This window comes from Drosophila mauritiana, chromosome 2L (assembly GCF_004382145.1).
Source record: "Drosophila mauritiana strain mau12 chromosome 2L, ASM438214v1, whole genome shotgun sequence".
NCBI lineage: Eukaryota > Metazoa > Arthropoda > Insecta > Diptera > Drosophilidae > Drosophila > Drosophila mauritiana.
The window spans coordinates 22,849,934-22,865,463 of NC_046667.1; the positions used below are offsets into that span (position 1 = coordinate 22,849,934).

At 36.1% G+C, this 15,530-nt stretch overlaps 1 protein-coding gene across 2 annotated transcripts; it reads right to left on the reverse strand.

Moving 5' to 3' along the window:
* Positions 1-1,404: 1,404 nt before the first annotated feature.
* LOC117135714 (transmembrane protein 65) lies at positions 1,405-15,335 on the reverse strand. 2 transcript variants are annotated; one of them, XM_033296143.1, is made up of 7 exons: positions 15,186-15,335; positions 14,736-15,099; positions 3,106-3,228; positions 2,943-2,984; positions 2,820-2,887; positions 2,561-2,764; positions 1,405-2,497 (listed from the first exon to the last, which is right to left on the reverse strand). In XM_033296143.1, exons 2-7 carry the CDS (start codon positions 15,010-15,012, stop codon positions 2,387-2,389), a joined length of 825 nt encoding a protein of 274 aa, XP_033152034.1. In that variant the 5' UTR covers positions 15,013-15,099; positions 15,186-15,335; the 3' UTR covers positions 1,405-2,386. The 2 variants fall into 2 exon arrangements, with proteins under 2 accessions (XP_033152034.1, XP_033152042.1); XM_033296151.1 differs by lacking the exon at positions 3,106-3,228.
* Positions 15,336-15,530: the final 195 nt, after the last annotated feature.

Here is a 15,530-nt window from a genome sequence, read left to right on the forward strand (position 1 = left end):
GCATGAGCGAATCGATGCCCAAATACGCTAAAATAAATAAACCGTAATCGTTTAAAAGCGCTACAATTAAAAACGTCTTTTAATTCTCATTAATTCATTTAATTCTCAGCTCATAAAAAACCTTATTAGCTGCAGATGTAAGGGAGCAAAGTGCAAATAACAAATAAAAAGGTGAAGTGAAAACAACGATTTTATTCCACTTCGCAACTCCAACTACCCTATTCCTATCACCTACCCTGTTCCTACAAAGCCTGTGAGTCTTCAGCTGTTTGCTATAGGCCACGAAATCTGCAAAACAGAATCTTGCTGATATATGTATATATATATTTGATATACTCGTTACACGTAGAGTAAAAGTATACTAGATGCGCTAAAAAGTATGTAACAAGTACAACGAAACGTTACCGACTATATAAATTATAAATATTCTTGATCAGGATCAATTGCCACGCCCACTCTTACGCCCACATGCCGCCCAAAACACCCCCGCCCGCACTTTTGAAAAATGTTTTTAAATTTTTTCTCATTTTATTCCCCAATATCTATCGATATTGCATTTGCACTAGCTGAGTAGCATTCATTTTGTTTGAATTGTGTACAATGTTTCACAAAAAAAGTGGAATGTTTTTAGTGGTTTCATACATATGTGCTGCAAAACACGTTTTTTTAGGTTTAGGGGTAAGCGCGTTCAGATTGTCAAATTGTTATGCGTTGGACATGATTTTCATTTTAAGGAAGCTTTAGAGCATTGTGTTGTAATACAAGTATTTCCGAATAGTTTAGTTTCCACAGGTAGCACAGGTCAAAATACTGCTGCATTACAATAATATACCTATTAAATAAATATCAATTTTTTTTTTAATCTTGTGTATGTCGATTCTGAGAGCGCAATTTTCTTAATAAAGAGGTAATATTTATAATCTACGTAAGCATATCAAAATGGGGGTTTTTTACATGAGCATTTTGTTAAAAGACTTAAGGTTAATTACTTACTGCATGAAAATGTGGAATTTTTTCAAAATTATAGCCATTATTAAACAGGGTTTTAAGCAATATGATAAATTTAATAAAACGTTTCATTTTCCAAATTTTTATTTCATTTTTAATGAAAACTGTCGCTTGACTTACTAGGTTTGTATTTTTTATACTTGTTCTTCCTAGAGTAACAGGTGAATTTATTCTACGTTATACATACTTACGACCCGATTAGCTATATAGGGACAGATCCCTAAATCCCTTAGACTTAAGAACATGCCTACACACGCCTACTTACTAGATAAGAACAACTGTCACATAATGGAAAAACTCAAAGCAAGGCTAAATGGAATAAACCCAAAATTGCCCAGATGATGAAATTTAAAACCCCAAACAAATCCCCCACCAGAAAACCAAACATCCGTTGCATCAATTTGTCAAATCAGCATGTTTCCACGTTTCAAAGCCCAGACTCACTAGCTCGAAAGCAGAAGTTTTAATTTCAATAAATAAAATCGTAAAAATCTAAGAGCGCTTTTATCCAAGAGCGAATGCACTTGAATACAAGAGAACTAACTCCAAAATCTCATTAGAACTCTAAAGTCCAAAGTCCATATTTAAAAAGCTCGAGACCGAGGCCTAAACGTCAATCAATCTAGATCAATAAGTTGAGTTCAGTTTGAGACCTAAAATTGAATGGTCGGTTAAATAAAATTATATTTTTTTTGTACTTGTGAAAATTAGGATCGACAAGAAACCTTTTAGTACGGTACTGATCAATTATATGCTATACAACTAGCAATTTTGATCAGTGATTTAAAATCCGTGATTTCTAATAAAAACTGAACAAAAAAAGCAAAAGAATCTATGTGCAAGTAGATTTCTATAACTAAAATTATATGAACAATTTTAATTTCTGTGAATTTCAATAAAAGAAAATAAAATAATAAATAAATAAATAAAAAACATACCAAAACTTATAACATGGCAGTCCCAAAACTTTCTGAGATGCATTTGAATCAATCAGTTTAGTGAACTACATGACTATGACGGCACACGAGAAAAATATTTTCCAAATCTATTCAGTGAAGTTAAACAGCACTGTATAGAGTTAAATCTCAAGACAGTATTGCACATGAATTTTGATGCTCAGGTAATTTGAGTGATCAGGTATAAATTTATTATATGATAAAAAAATATTAAAAATTTGTGAAGAAAATGACCGCCGGTGAGCATATGTTTACCTCAGATACTTTTGGTACGTTTTTTAAGTTGCTTAACAAACATTTGATACATATTCAAATTGTTAAACGAAAAATTCATTAATAATACAAATACTTTATCCTTTTAAAACATGAAAGAAAATGTTGTTAAATTATTTGCGATGTATTGACAAGCTGGAAAACACTTTCTAATTTTTGGGGATTTCATCTTTTACATTCACCTTATCTGCTTTTTCATCCATAAACCATAAAGGGCACATTCCAAGCAAACAGCCTACAGTGATCCCGACAATCCGTCCCTAAAATAATAGATATTGCTATAAAAAAAATAATCCGTTTTATCCGTTCTTTGAGCAACATACGTAACTTGACGACCGCTTGCTGGACTTTAATTCAAATTGCGCTGGAGTCAAATTGGGCTGCTTTAGACCTAATATCTGGCACCCGTTCTCAACGTAGGTGGCCATAGTGATGCCCAGAATGTCGCTTATGGTGTTTCCTAGTCCTGCGGCTGCCATCGTAGACAGCGTAATAAAGTGGCCCAAATAATATTCAATGTATTCACCCTAAAAATTGGAATCGTTATAAACGTTTATATTATTAGCTTTATATCATACTTACCGCCATGATCATTATGAAATTGTCGAGGAATCCGAAAGCAACAAACGGCACTGCATTTACAAAGAAAACTGAAAATATAATAACTTATTAGTTATAAGCCAACAAGTTTTGATATATACTTACTGCTGTACAATTGACCTGCAGTGGGCGATGCTGCCGTCTCAACTGGAAGCAAAATAAAAATGAAAGTATGATACCTTCATTGGGACAAGAGATCGATGATGGTCCGGATGCTGTAATATTTTTACTGGCACAGCTTTTGTTAGTGGCTGATATCGTTATTTACCCAATTTTTTTCGCAGCCAATCATCGGGCACTGCGCAAAAAGTTCCCGCAATAACTTGGCCCAATTCCGTCTTATTAGAAAGTCGTCCGAAGCGAGTGCGCCAACTACCGAAAGCCAGTTGACCTTAAAACCAATGTAGATTGAAGTGTGAGCCGGGAGGACGGTGAAGTGTTTTTTGTTCCAGTGTCAAATATGTGTTATTAAGAAATCGTTGTTGGGAGTCGAGAGGAATATGAAAAAATAAATATAGAATGTTTGTCAAAAAACATAAAAAAAATTGAATAAGTGTACAGGTTAACCCAAAGACACTAGAATAACAAGATGCGTAACGGCCATACATTGGTTTTGCAGCCACTTTTTTGGTGACGGCCAAAATTGCTCTCTGTCCGCTCGCTTACGCTGAGAGCCTAAGAAATCTAAAAATAGAATTTCCTAGCTTATGTGAGTAAAAACAATAGATGAGAACGTGTGTACTTGTGCTAGAAGACGATTTTCGGGCCAAAATCAATTCTGATCGAAGAAACGAATTTACATATTTGGAGTTTTGGCCAATGGTAGCAATATGATATGACTAGTATAATTTTAAAGTTTTTTCGTTTGTTAAAATCGCCGCTCGACTTAGCTACCGTTTACATATTTATATATATGTTAATTATGTGTAATATTATTATTTACTTAAAACCATAATGAGAAGGTACTACTTTCATTTGTGCACTTAATGCATTGCCCAAAAATAAACGTTTTTATACACATTTGTTTTTTATTATTTTTTAAAAATATTTTAAAAGCTTGAATGTGTATTTTACAAATATTAAAGAAAAGATCAGATGGTGCTTTAGTTTCCCGAAGTCCGAGCCTATTGAGTAATAAAAATTAATAAAATAAATAAAAATATGAAAACTGTTTATTGCAAAAGTCATATCTTGAGGCACGAAGTGGGGACACAAGCACTCTAGAGAACACTCTAATAACAAATATTCTAATATAATGCCATTTTTGAAATTTATTTTGTGAAAATGGTGGCACACGGTGCCAATTTTTTCCATTGTGGTGGTTTACATGATGAATTGATAAAAAATAATATAGATTTAAAGTCTAAGAACTTCTAAGGTGAAGGGCATATTTTGTCAAATTTACAATGCATGAGCATACGTGTACACACATACAGTTGTCTGCTATCACTGTATGCTTAGAAAAGAGCTGTTTGCTGTAGCGCTCTCCGCTCTTCCTCTCTCGCGCAAAAACTCGAGAGAGCCTGGAGCCACCTCTAGAGCCACGCCGAAAAAATAGTGTGCCAAAAAATCGTATGGCGATACGCATCTTGTTATTCTAGTGTCTTTGGTTAACCTTTGCCGTTTGTATGTATGTTTTTAACGACATCGCCAGCGGACTACACAACGCACAAATGATGTGTCTTTTGACACCACAATTATTTGTAGATGTAAACGGTATCGATGACTTTTCAAACTTCATCTATATCATTCCCAATCCAATGGCTCCAAATTTCACATTCAAGCAAATTAACAGCTTTACAAAAAAAAAAAAAAGAAAAATAACACATATTTATCCTGAGTCAAATCAATGCAAAATGTGCTCAAACATTAAAAGACCCTGTTTCACACAAAACATACACACAGAATTGAAAATCCAACAAATCTAAAATTACAAGTCACCCTACTTCTTCTGGTGGCATGAACTAAAATTTTTTCTTTGTTTTTTTTAATTACTTATTTTCTTTACTTTATTACTTTATTTATTAAGGCATACGGGGAAATCTTGGAGCCCCTTTGTGTCCTTATTTTCTATTAATTCTGCCAATTTGGGCGCGCCGGCTAACTATAGTTAGCTTTTTCTAGGAAGTTAAAAATAACAAAATTGTTTTGCTACGTTTCGTAAAAACAATTCTCGATTGTCAAATATCCTATAATTGCCTTCCAGCATTAGAAATATAAAAATATATTTTCCAACTCACTATAGGAACTGTTACTTAAATACCATATCAACATCACCATCCCTACCATGTAGATAAATACATAAATCAGCCCGCAGCCAGCTGCAGCTCATCATAAATTTGAATTATTTTATATATCGCTGTTATACATTGCTCTGAGCAGAAACAGATTTTGCATTCCATTTTCATTATGCTATGTTCCATAGAGAGCGAGCACAGCTGTTTTAATCTGTATTCTGTAAAACTTGCTCATTTGCCTTCTGCATAGCAAGTTCCAGTTACAAATTAAGTGTTGATCGCACCGGCACTGCTGTGATACACTTTAATCGGTGCGGTACATGCACTGCCGCCGTTCTTTGTTTATTTTATTTATTATATTTATTTATATTATTATAAAATATAAATATATTATTTATATATTTAAATAAAACTGAAATATTAATTAAAACATTAACTTTACCGTGTTTATAAATTGCCACACCATTTCTCAAAGTTAATGAAAAAGCTCATTGCCTTAATATTTGGTGACCACGACGTGATCTGTAACATTTCTTTATCTTGAACTCAAAAACAGTTTAACTAATTTCGGTGCATTTTTGTGTGTACACTTGTGTGGCTGCACTTTTCGCCCTAGCTACTTTTCGTTTATCGCAAGCCTATTCGCATAGCGGCAGTTGTACCCGTTTCGCTTGTTCTCGCCCGTTTTAGTTTCTTATTTGCCCACCGTCAAATTCGTGTCGTCTTGGCTGTGCAAAAAGAATTGACGTTGTGCATAAGCACACACACATCATTGCTATTGTGTGTGCAATTTGGTTGCCGGTGCAAATACAGTGCTTGTAAATTCACCATTGTGTGTGCATTTTACACTGACTGATTAAAATTCAGTGCGTGAATTATTAAAATAAATTAAAATGTCAAACGACGACACAGTCAGCTTGCCAGCTGACAGGATAATATTTTTAAAGCGCAAGGAAAAATCAATTTTTGTCGACGCTAAAAAAATGGCTGCAGGATTGACCACCGAATCGGTCACTTGCCTGAATGATGGTGGCCTGCATTTAAAGCTGTATTTAAAAAACCAGACAGAGGCTTCGTTTAACTTGGCTCACGATTCCCTGGAGTAACTATCCCCAATTCTCCAGGCCCCAAATAATTGACTTGCTGATGGGAGCTAGGCTTTTCTTTGATTTGCTGTGTGTAGGCCAAATTAAATTGGCCGATGGACTTCCCATTCTCCAAAAAACTCGTTTTGGATGGATTGTCACTTGAGGTGGGTCCAGCCTCAACAAGGCTTCATCATTGACCGTTCAATCAAATGCGCCTCAAATGCCTGCTGAGGCATCCGTCTGGAGGAACTGATGCGCAAATTTTGGGAGACAGAAACCATTGCTGTCTCAAAGCGCACAATGGAAGAACTCGACTGCGAGGCCCACTTCAAGTCTTCATTTTCCAGGCTTACATCTGGAGAATATTCAGTTAGACTTCCTGAAAAGCGCAGCCCGCAAGTATTTGGAGAGTCCTATCGACAAGCCTATCGCCGTTTTTTAAATCTGGAAAACAAACTTGGACGCCATCGCCAGCTCAAAGAGAAGTATTCAGCCTTTATTCACGAGTACTTATCTTTAAGTCGTATGTCTCTGGTACCATTTGACTCCCAGAAACTATGCAAATTTTATTTGCCGCATCACTGCGTTTTAAAGGAAGACAGCACAACAACTAAGCTGCGTTTTGTCTTTGATGGCTCTGCAAAAACTTCTTCTGGATACTCTTTAAACGAAATACTAATGGCAGGCCCCACTTTGCAAACCAAACTTTTTCACACTTTGTTACAGTTTCGAACCTTTCCTGTTGCTTTAACTGGTGACATCTGTAGATGAACCGATGTGTACGGGTCAAGGAATCGGACAGCTAATTACAATGCATTTTGTGGCGTGACACACCCCAGGAAGAAGTACAAGTATTTAAGCTTAATAACGTCAATTACGGAACATTTCTATCTTCATTTCTATCTGTCAGGGATAAAACGTCGTTTCCAATTGGCCCTAAAATTCTTCTACGAGATTTTTATGTCGATGACCTCATCACAGGAGGTAACTCAACCAAAGAAGTCTTGGAGATCATGCGACAGACCATAGGATTACTGGATAAAGGTCATTTTAAATTAAAAATGGTGCTCAAATGATCCTGGTACTTTGAGCAGATTCCTGATTCAGAAAAGAATTCCTTTCTCAAATTTGATGATGGCAGCGACATTACCCAAACTCTTGGTATCGCCTGGGACTCAAGTTCGGATATTCTGCTGTTCTACACATCGCTAATGAAAGCAATTGCTCGCTTTTACGACCCTCTTGGTTTTATCTGCCTTGTCATAACGAAGGCCAAAATCCTGCTGCAGCAAATCTGGAGAAAAAAACTTGACTGGGACGAAAGTTTAGCTTCAGCTCTTCATTCTGCTTGGCTAAATTTGTCTGCTGATATCTGTTTCAGCCAGAAGTTGGAGTTTCCTCGTCTCGCACTGGTACCCAATAGCGTGGTCGAAATCCATGGATTCAGTGATGCCAGCATTGATGCATATGGAGGATGCATCTACATAGTTTCCATGTCTCAAAGTCAACGAGTAGCCCACCTTTTCTGCGCTAAATCTCGTGTGGCCCCACGGTTCCCAAATTGGAATTATACGCGGCAGTATTACTGGTTGAACTAATGCGGGAAGTCCTGCAGCTTGTCTTATTTTCATGCCCTGTTTATTGCTGGTCAGACTCTGCTGTGTTGCTGTCCTGGATTCTAGTTGAATCCGCCTTCAAACTTTTATTTCTAATCGCATCTCTTTAGTCCAGGAGGTGTTAAATGCCATAGAATGGCATTATGTTCCTACAGCCGGCAATCCGGCGGACATACTTTCCAGAGGGGAACTTCCTAGTGAGCTGATGGAGTCAAGTCTTTGGTCTCATGGTCCTGACTATCTTCAAGAAGACATATCGCTCTGGCCAAAATCTTGTCTCACCCCAAAGAATCTCCCTGAGCTAAGGAAGACTGACTGTTAATCATCTCACCGGAGGCATGAAGCCTATCATTCGTTCCATTCAGGTGGCACACCTTACCGAGGACCATAATGCCCTGCTCCACAGACGACAAGTAAAATCATCGAGCTCAATTGCATCCCTCGCACCCATCATTGACAACTCTGGACTTATGAGAGTTGGTGGCAGACTGAATCACTCATCGTTGGACTATGACGCACAGCATATTGCCACGTCAGCACCTGACGCGGACCTCGCGCACTACTCGCTTCTATTCGATTGCAGTTCTGGCCCATTGGCGGTCGTAAGACCACTGCAAGTGCAGTCAGCAAATGCATCATATGTTTTCGAGCCAAGCCAGACAGCTCGTCGCATTATGGGTGATCTTCCTGAGGACCGCGTAACAGCTTCACATTCCTTCAAGGTCACTGGTCTGGACTTTTGCGGCCCATTTTATTACAAAAATCCTGTTCGGAACAAAGCAACCATAAAGTGCTACATCTGCATCTTTATCTACTTTTCTACAAAGGCTGTTCACCTTGAGCTGGTTCAGGATCTCTCCACTTCTGCATTTCTTAATGCATTGCGTCGATTTATACTGACTCGTGGAAAGCCTGCACGCATATGGTCAGACAACGCCACCAATTTTGTCGGCGCTCGGAATGAGCTCATGGATCCTAACCGTTTGTTCCTGAACACATCACATCAAACTGCAGTACATGAATTCTGCTTGACTGATAGCATTGAATGGCGATTCATCCCTCCTCGATCGCAGCATTTTGGAGGCCTCTGGGAGGCGGCTGTCAAAACAGCAAAGTATCATTTTTACCGAGCTGTTGGCCCTGCCGTTTTGGCCGCTGATGACCTGCGCACGCTCATTTGCCACATTGCGGCAATAATTAATTCAAGACCTTTAGTTACTCTTTCAGAACACCCCCACGACCTTGAAGTACTAACGCCAGCGCACTTCTTAGGCACGGCCCCCTCACCTTGTTTGCTGAGCCTAATCTATCAAAATCTGAAGATCTCAACCGATTGGATTGCTGGCAGCGAATCACCTACTACCAGCAAATATTCTGGAGCCGGTGGAGACGTGAATATCTAACGCTTCTTCAGCATCGTTCCAGAAAAAATACGTTAAAATGATGATGTCGTTTTAGTAAAAGACGAAAACCTGCCACCCCTCAAATGCCCACTAGCTCGAGTAATCAATCTGATCCCTGGACCCGATGACGTCGCACGAGTTGCTGTTCTCAAAACTGCAACTGGAATCTTCAATAGAGCCGTCGCTAAACTTTGCGTTTTACCCAAACAGGATGATGTTTGCCTTAACACTACTACCCAATTCAAATTAGTTCTTTGAACAAAATATTCAACACGCCCTCGTTGCGCATGTTAAATGTTATAATGCTACAACACCCTTGCAAAAAAAAGACAAAACGCTGAAGTGGTTTTTAATCAGATTACACTAAAAAATACTTTTCCAAAACCTTACTTTATTTACATTGACGGCTTAAAAGCTAGAGGCATCCTTCATCATTACCAATCTACTTTTCTGAACTCTAGCGAAATTGTTACCTAACATGGAGCAATACAAATTTGTATTTCCCTTTCCCTTTCCCCAATCAAAAACCATAAAGACCACCACTACTATGCCCCATCAATTCGTAATATGAATAACATGCTTCAACGGCATCGGAATTTCTGACGCCGAATAAGGCATACAATTTCCCAGACTATACACCGATTAAGGACAAGACCAATATTTACAACTTCAACTGAAAACGAGACAAACACAATTGAGATCGGTCTCTTACCGAGAAATCCCAATATTATCAAAATTAATCTAATTACAAAAAAAAGAGATAGAACCAATTTGACCTTAGCAGTAATAGTTGTAATACAACAGTTCTAATAAATTTGCAAATGATTATTATTCTATAACTTATGAAAATAATCAAAGACGGGTATATATCTAATATATAATATAATATATAGTATATAATATATAGACAGAACAAATATATGTAATTATATTTATAATATAATAATTTATAATTAATAATAATATATATAAATATATATTATAATATTAATGATATTCAACACGCACCGGAGTCAAGGAGTTTCAGAAAAGCTTAAGGCGAGAACCGTCGGGCAAACGCACGCTTAACATATTCGAACACAAGCAGAGACGAACTTTCCAGCGTAAGGCCAAATCACGCAGTGACTACGTGATTTCACACTACCAAACTAATAATGTGGGACAACAACAGACACGTGCGTTTGTGACTTTCGAACGTCGAACATTGGCCTCTAACCCATTTGCAGAATTTAAATAGATAAATTAACAATTTTGCTCTGCTTCTATATGTCTAGATGGTAAATCTTAATCTTCTAGCTTTTAAAGTTCCTCAGACCTCGACGTTCATACGGATAGACAGACGGACATAGCCAGATCGACTCTGCTATTGATCCTGATCAAGAATATATATACTTTATATGCACACGCTTCCTCTGTCTGTTACATATTTTTCGACGAATCTAGTTTACCCTATTACTCTACGAGTAACGGGTATAAATATATTTTTTACTGTTTCGACTAGATCACCTTAATCAGAAAGAAATTTTAAAGTTGAAATGTTTATTGAATAAATTTAAAAATCTTCAATATAAAGGGAGAGATATACTAACATTATATAACATAAAACAACATATACTATCACATACAACACATAACTCCCCAATTTATTCAAGACAGTACCCACTTGCTAAAACGCACGAAATTGAAGTCGAAAACTTCTGGAAAATTAACTACAGATTATTGATTGATTATATTGATATAGATAAACATGGACGAATTCCTTGGTAAATTAAGAAATATTTTACAACTAATAATTTGGCAAAGGCATTTCCCCAAATAGAAATGAAAAAAAATAGAAAGGCAGCCATTATGAATTGCATTTGGGCTAAGGAATGCACCCGCTACCTTTCTAAGGTACATAAATAATATCCTTCGATCTTTGTTTAACAAACACTGTTTGCTGTATTTGGGTGATATTCTAATTATGTCCACATCCCTTACTGAACATTTAAATTCCTTACAGCTAGTTTATTCTAAACTCGCAGAGGCAAATTTCACATGAAAGACTTTTACATCCAGATGTACAGAAAATGACAAAATTATTTAAACAAAATCGATTCTTTCTTTTTAAAAATCACTCCTAATCCTGAAAATTGCCGAGACAAATTTGTGGTAGATATTTATTCATCTAAGGGAAAACATTACATCAGTTGCATTGGCAATTATTCTAAATTCGCTAAATTTTAGCAAATTAAAACAAAGGACTGGATAGAATGCCGGAACTCATTAATGCGCATTTCTAATGAGTTAGGTAAACCCAAATTACTAAAGGCAGACAGAGACGGAGCTTTCTCCAGTTTAGCTTTAAAACGATGGCTTGAAGCAGTAGGAATCGAATTGCAACGCAACTACAAAAGGTTAGAAAGCATTAACAACCAGAATATACTTTTCATCAAAACATCAACTTGGATAGACCACAAAAATAACGAATTATTACTCATTTCATACATTAAAATAATTCGTTAATCTGACCATAATGGGTATCAGTTAGACTATTCCGATCAACAAACATATTTTGATAATGAAAATAAAATTTATAATTAAGACAAAAAGAAGTTAATAGTGAATGCATAAAATATATAATTAAGCGTAAGAATCCAATTTGTATATGTATATATATATATAATTTTATATAATATAATATTATTTATATATAATATATTTAGAAACATGACGGCTGGTGTTTATATAGTGTCAAAGCGATGGATGAACAGTTCTGTAAACTTGAGCCAGCTGTTCACCTTATGCAAGCCCCATATTGCTGGTAAATAAAAGAAAATGGTTCGGATAGACATTGTGTATAGAGAGTTAAATTTAAACACAGTCGCTGATAAATAGCCGCTGCCACTTATACAGGATAAAATAAATAGACTTCGAGGAGCTTATTAATTTTAAATGTTTAGATATGGCTAGTGGCTATTACTTAATTCCTTTAAATGCGAAATCAATGTATGAGTTTTTATCTATGACATTCGGGCTTAAAAATGCGCCTTCGATATTTCAACGTTTAGTAGTGAAAGCGCTATGGGATCTTGCAAATTCTAATGTTATAGTCTATTTGGACGGCATCATGATAACTGCGTCAACACAATGTGAGGCGTTAGAAAGATTACAAATTGTTCTAAATGTTCTGACAGAGGCCGGGTTTTCATTCAACATTACAATAAAGTGTTCCTTCTTGAAAACATTGGTTTAATATTTATGCTATAATTTCCTTGTTATTTTTGAACCAAAATATCCAATTGAGTTGCATACGGATGCAGGTTGTAGTGGCTATTGTGCAATTTTCTTACATAAAATTAATGACAAGACCCAGGTATTAGAATACTGTAGAAAACTACTTCCCCTGCAAAGTCAAGATACCACTCGTACGAGCTGGAAACATTAGCTGTTGTAAACTCCATTAAATATTTTCTGCATTATTTGTTGGGCAGGAACTTTACTATCGTTACTGACTGTAACTCGCTAAAGGCGTCAAGAAATATACAAGATTTGACCCCTAGAGCCCAACGTTGGTGGGCTTATTTGCAATCATTTACATTTGAAATTCATTATAAAGAAGGGAATTGAATGGCACATGTTGACTTTTTTTCGAGAAATCCTATCTTACCGAAGTATAGAAATAGAAGCAGAAATAGTTCTGCTGTAAAGTTGATTGAAGAGAAGAGAAATTTCAAGCAACTGGCTCATTGCTGAACAGCGTCGAGACTCGGACATAGCTAAAATCGTGAGCAAATGAAATGATTTTTCTCTTGCTGAAGATATTGCAGAAGCCTATGAACACTAAGGGCAGAAGTTCTTTACCGAAAAATACAGAAAAATGACAGAACACACTGTCTACCAGTGGTGCCGCGTTCCTTCACGTGGTCTGTTATAAATCAAGTACATGAGTCGATAATGCATTTAGGGTGGAAATTAGGTAAAGTTTACGATTTTTATTGGTTTGACAATATGTCCAAATCAAACTCAGGATAAATTCAGGACGAATTGCATCCAATCCCAAAAGTCAATATTCCTCGGCACACTATCCACATCGATATAACAGGGAAATAAAGTGGCAAGAGTGACTAGAAGGAGTACGTAATTGTTCAAGTAGACGCTTTCACCAAGTATGTCTCTCTTAGTCATAGCCTTAAATTAGACAGTGAGAGTTGCATAAATTCTGTTCAGACCAAATAATGAACTTGCATTTGATTGACATCGGTGCTAGTATAGAAAATTATAGAGTAAATGTTAGAGCAAGGATGGCCGTGTCGAACTATAAAGATTGCTGGTTTCTTAAAGTGTAAATATTTCGCATACACTCGAATTTTTTCATCATTTTATGTTTTATGTCTTCGCCGATACAATACCATTGGGGCGGGGCGTCAACGACGCGTCGCCTCTTCAGCTGCACGACAATGCGACGCGACGTTGTCGACGAGTGTGGTTCGAGGTAATTGCGGGGCAGTTAGAAAAACGAGCAGATCAGTATTCTTGAGTTATCGCCTTCGAAAACATCGAAACACGCTACGCTCTAATGGAAGACGAGCATACTTCGACATATTTATATTTTATATATATTTATATATTATATATATTTATCTATTATATATTTTCATATATTATATATATTTATCTATTATATATTTTTATATATTATATAAATTTGTATATATATTTATATATTATACATTTAAGTTAAAGTTTATATTTTGATACGTTTTTAATTTTGTCTTTCCGTGTGCTAGGAATGGTATAATTCTTTTGACAGCTTAGATTTTAAAGTGCTGCAGCCCTTTAAATTAAGACATCGATATATTTGATAAATAAAATTGAAAATCTTAAATTTACTAGTTCTTTCAAAAGCCATACAGAATAAGTCTTTAAAAAAATCGTTAGACTTGTTTTAGAAAAAACTCCCATAAACAAAAAATAACTAGTTATTTTATTTTGTTGTATTTCGACGACATTTGTTTAATAGCAAAGATGACATTAGAAAATGGATTTTTTAGGAAATCTATATACAAAGGGGCTCAGAAAGAAGGAGGACGTAGGTTTTTAGTTGCGTTTATACGAAACAAAAATTTTTATTTTAAAAAATTTACCAAAGTTGGCTTTGGAAATATCTTCTGAGTTGAGCTGACTTTTAGCCCAACAATTTGAACTTTTTACTTAATTTTTAACGAAAAAAACGACGAACTCCAAATCATTTTGCAATATTAGCAGTGTCAACCATTTGCCGAAAGTGTATTAATAACTTTAAGTATTCCGTTTCTTCGTTAACTTCGAATTATCACGTTTAGCTAGCAAAATCTTACATTGTCCAATATGTACAGCTATAACCCATGAAAAGGATATTGTATAAACAAACTTCTAACATATACTGAGCGCTTATATATCTTTATTAATTTTAAAGTTTAAATTTGGATACGTTTCTTGATTTGCAAATAGTTAGCAGACATAATAATAACCCACCGTTTATTTCTTTTAAGTCAATTAAGTCAATAAAAAGTGTATTTCGAAAAGTACCTACTCTCGTATAATTTTTTTTCCTTGTCGGCATCCAGCCTGCCAAGAGCGGAGCGCAGGTTGCTGCGTTCCTCGTCATCAAGGTTGCATAGCAGCTCCATCGCCCGCTCCATAGATAGATGTGTGCTAAACTTTGAGTAGTTCCTACAGGTGAATGGGCTAGTAGAAGATGCGTGTATTATCAGTTGCGTCCTAAATATCTCTCTGCCACGGGGCCACGACTGCCTTATAATGTATTGTCGCGTTACGCCCCTAAGAGCGGCTTGAAATTTATTTCGCATTATCAGCGATCTTTTGGATTACAATGCTTTCCCACGTCAAGTAATGCGAGCAGAATACGCCACGGTAGGCTGATTAATATCCGCGTCCTGTGGGCAGTAAGACATTCATATGTATTTCGCAGGTTTAGAGTACACACACTGTACCTTGACCGACTTCGGTCAACTTAACTTACGTGTGATTCGGACGAGTCTGTTTCACTGTAAACCGTTAAGCCAATCAGTGCCAGAATTTGTTTGATTTGTTTAATAAATTGAGGGAAGATTTCTCGATACATATATGGCATTTATACATTCCCATTCCGTGTGGTTATTACGCGTTTAAATAAATATTTCAGTTAAAACTATAAATAACGAACGGTAACATTAATAACATCTAAAATAATTAGGGTATTCCCAAAAATGTTTAATCGCTATTTCTAACATATTTGTAAATGTACTCATACTGTACCTATATGATATGTACCTTATCTTATCTTATTTTTACTTTTCAGAGAGCGCCCTGTAGCTGTTATTTCTTT

Bases quoted from the DNA above. Each gene is read 5' to 3' on its own strand.
- LOC117135714 (XM_033296143.1), bottom strand. From the start codon at position 15,012: ATGCGAAATAAATTTCAAGCCGCTCTTAGGGGCGTAACGCGACAATAC. The intron at 3,229-14,735 runs GTAGGTACTTTT...ATTGGTTTTAAG, and splicing joins GGAAAAAAAATTATACGAGA to GTCAACTGGCTTTCGGTAGT. The intron at 2,888-2,942 runs GTAAGTATATAT...TTATATTTTCAG, and splicing joins TGCAGGTCAATTGTACAGCA to TTTTCTTTGTAAATGCAGTG.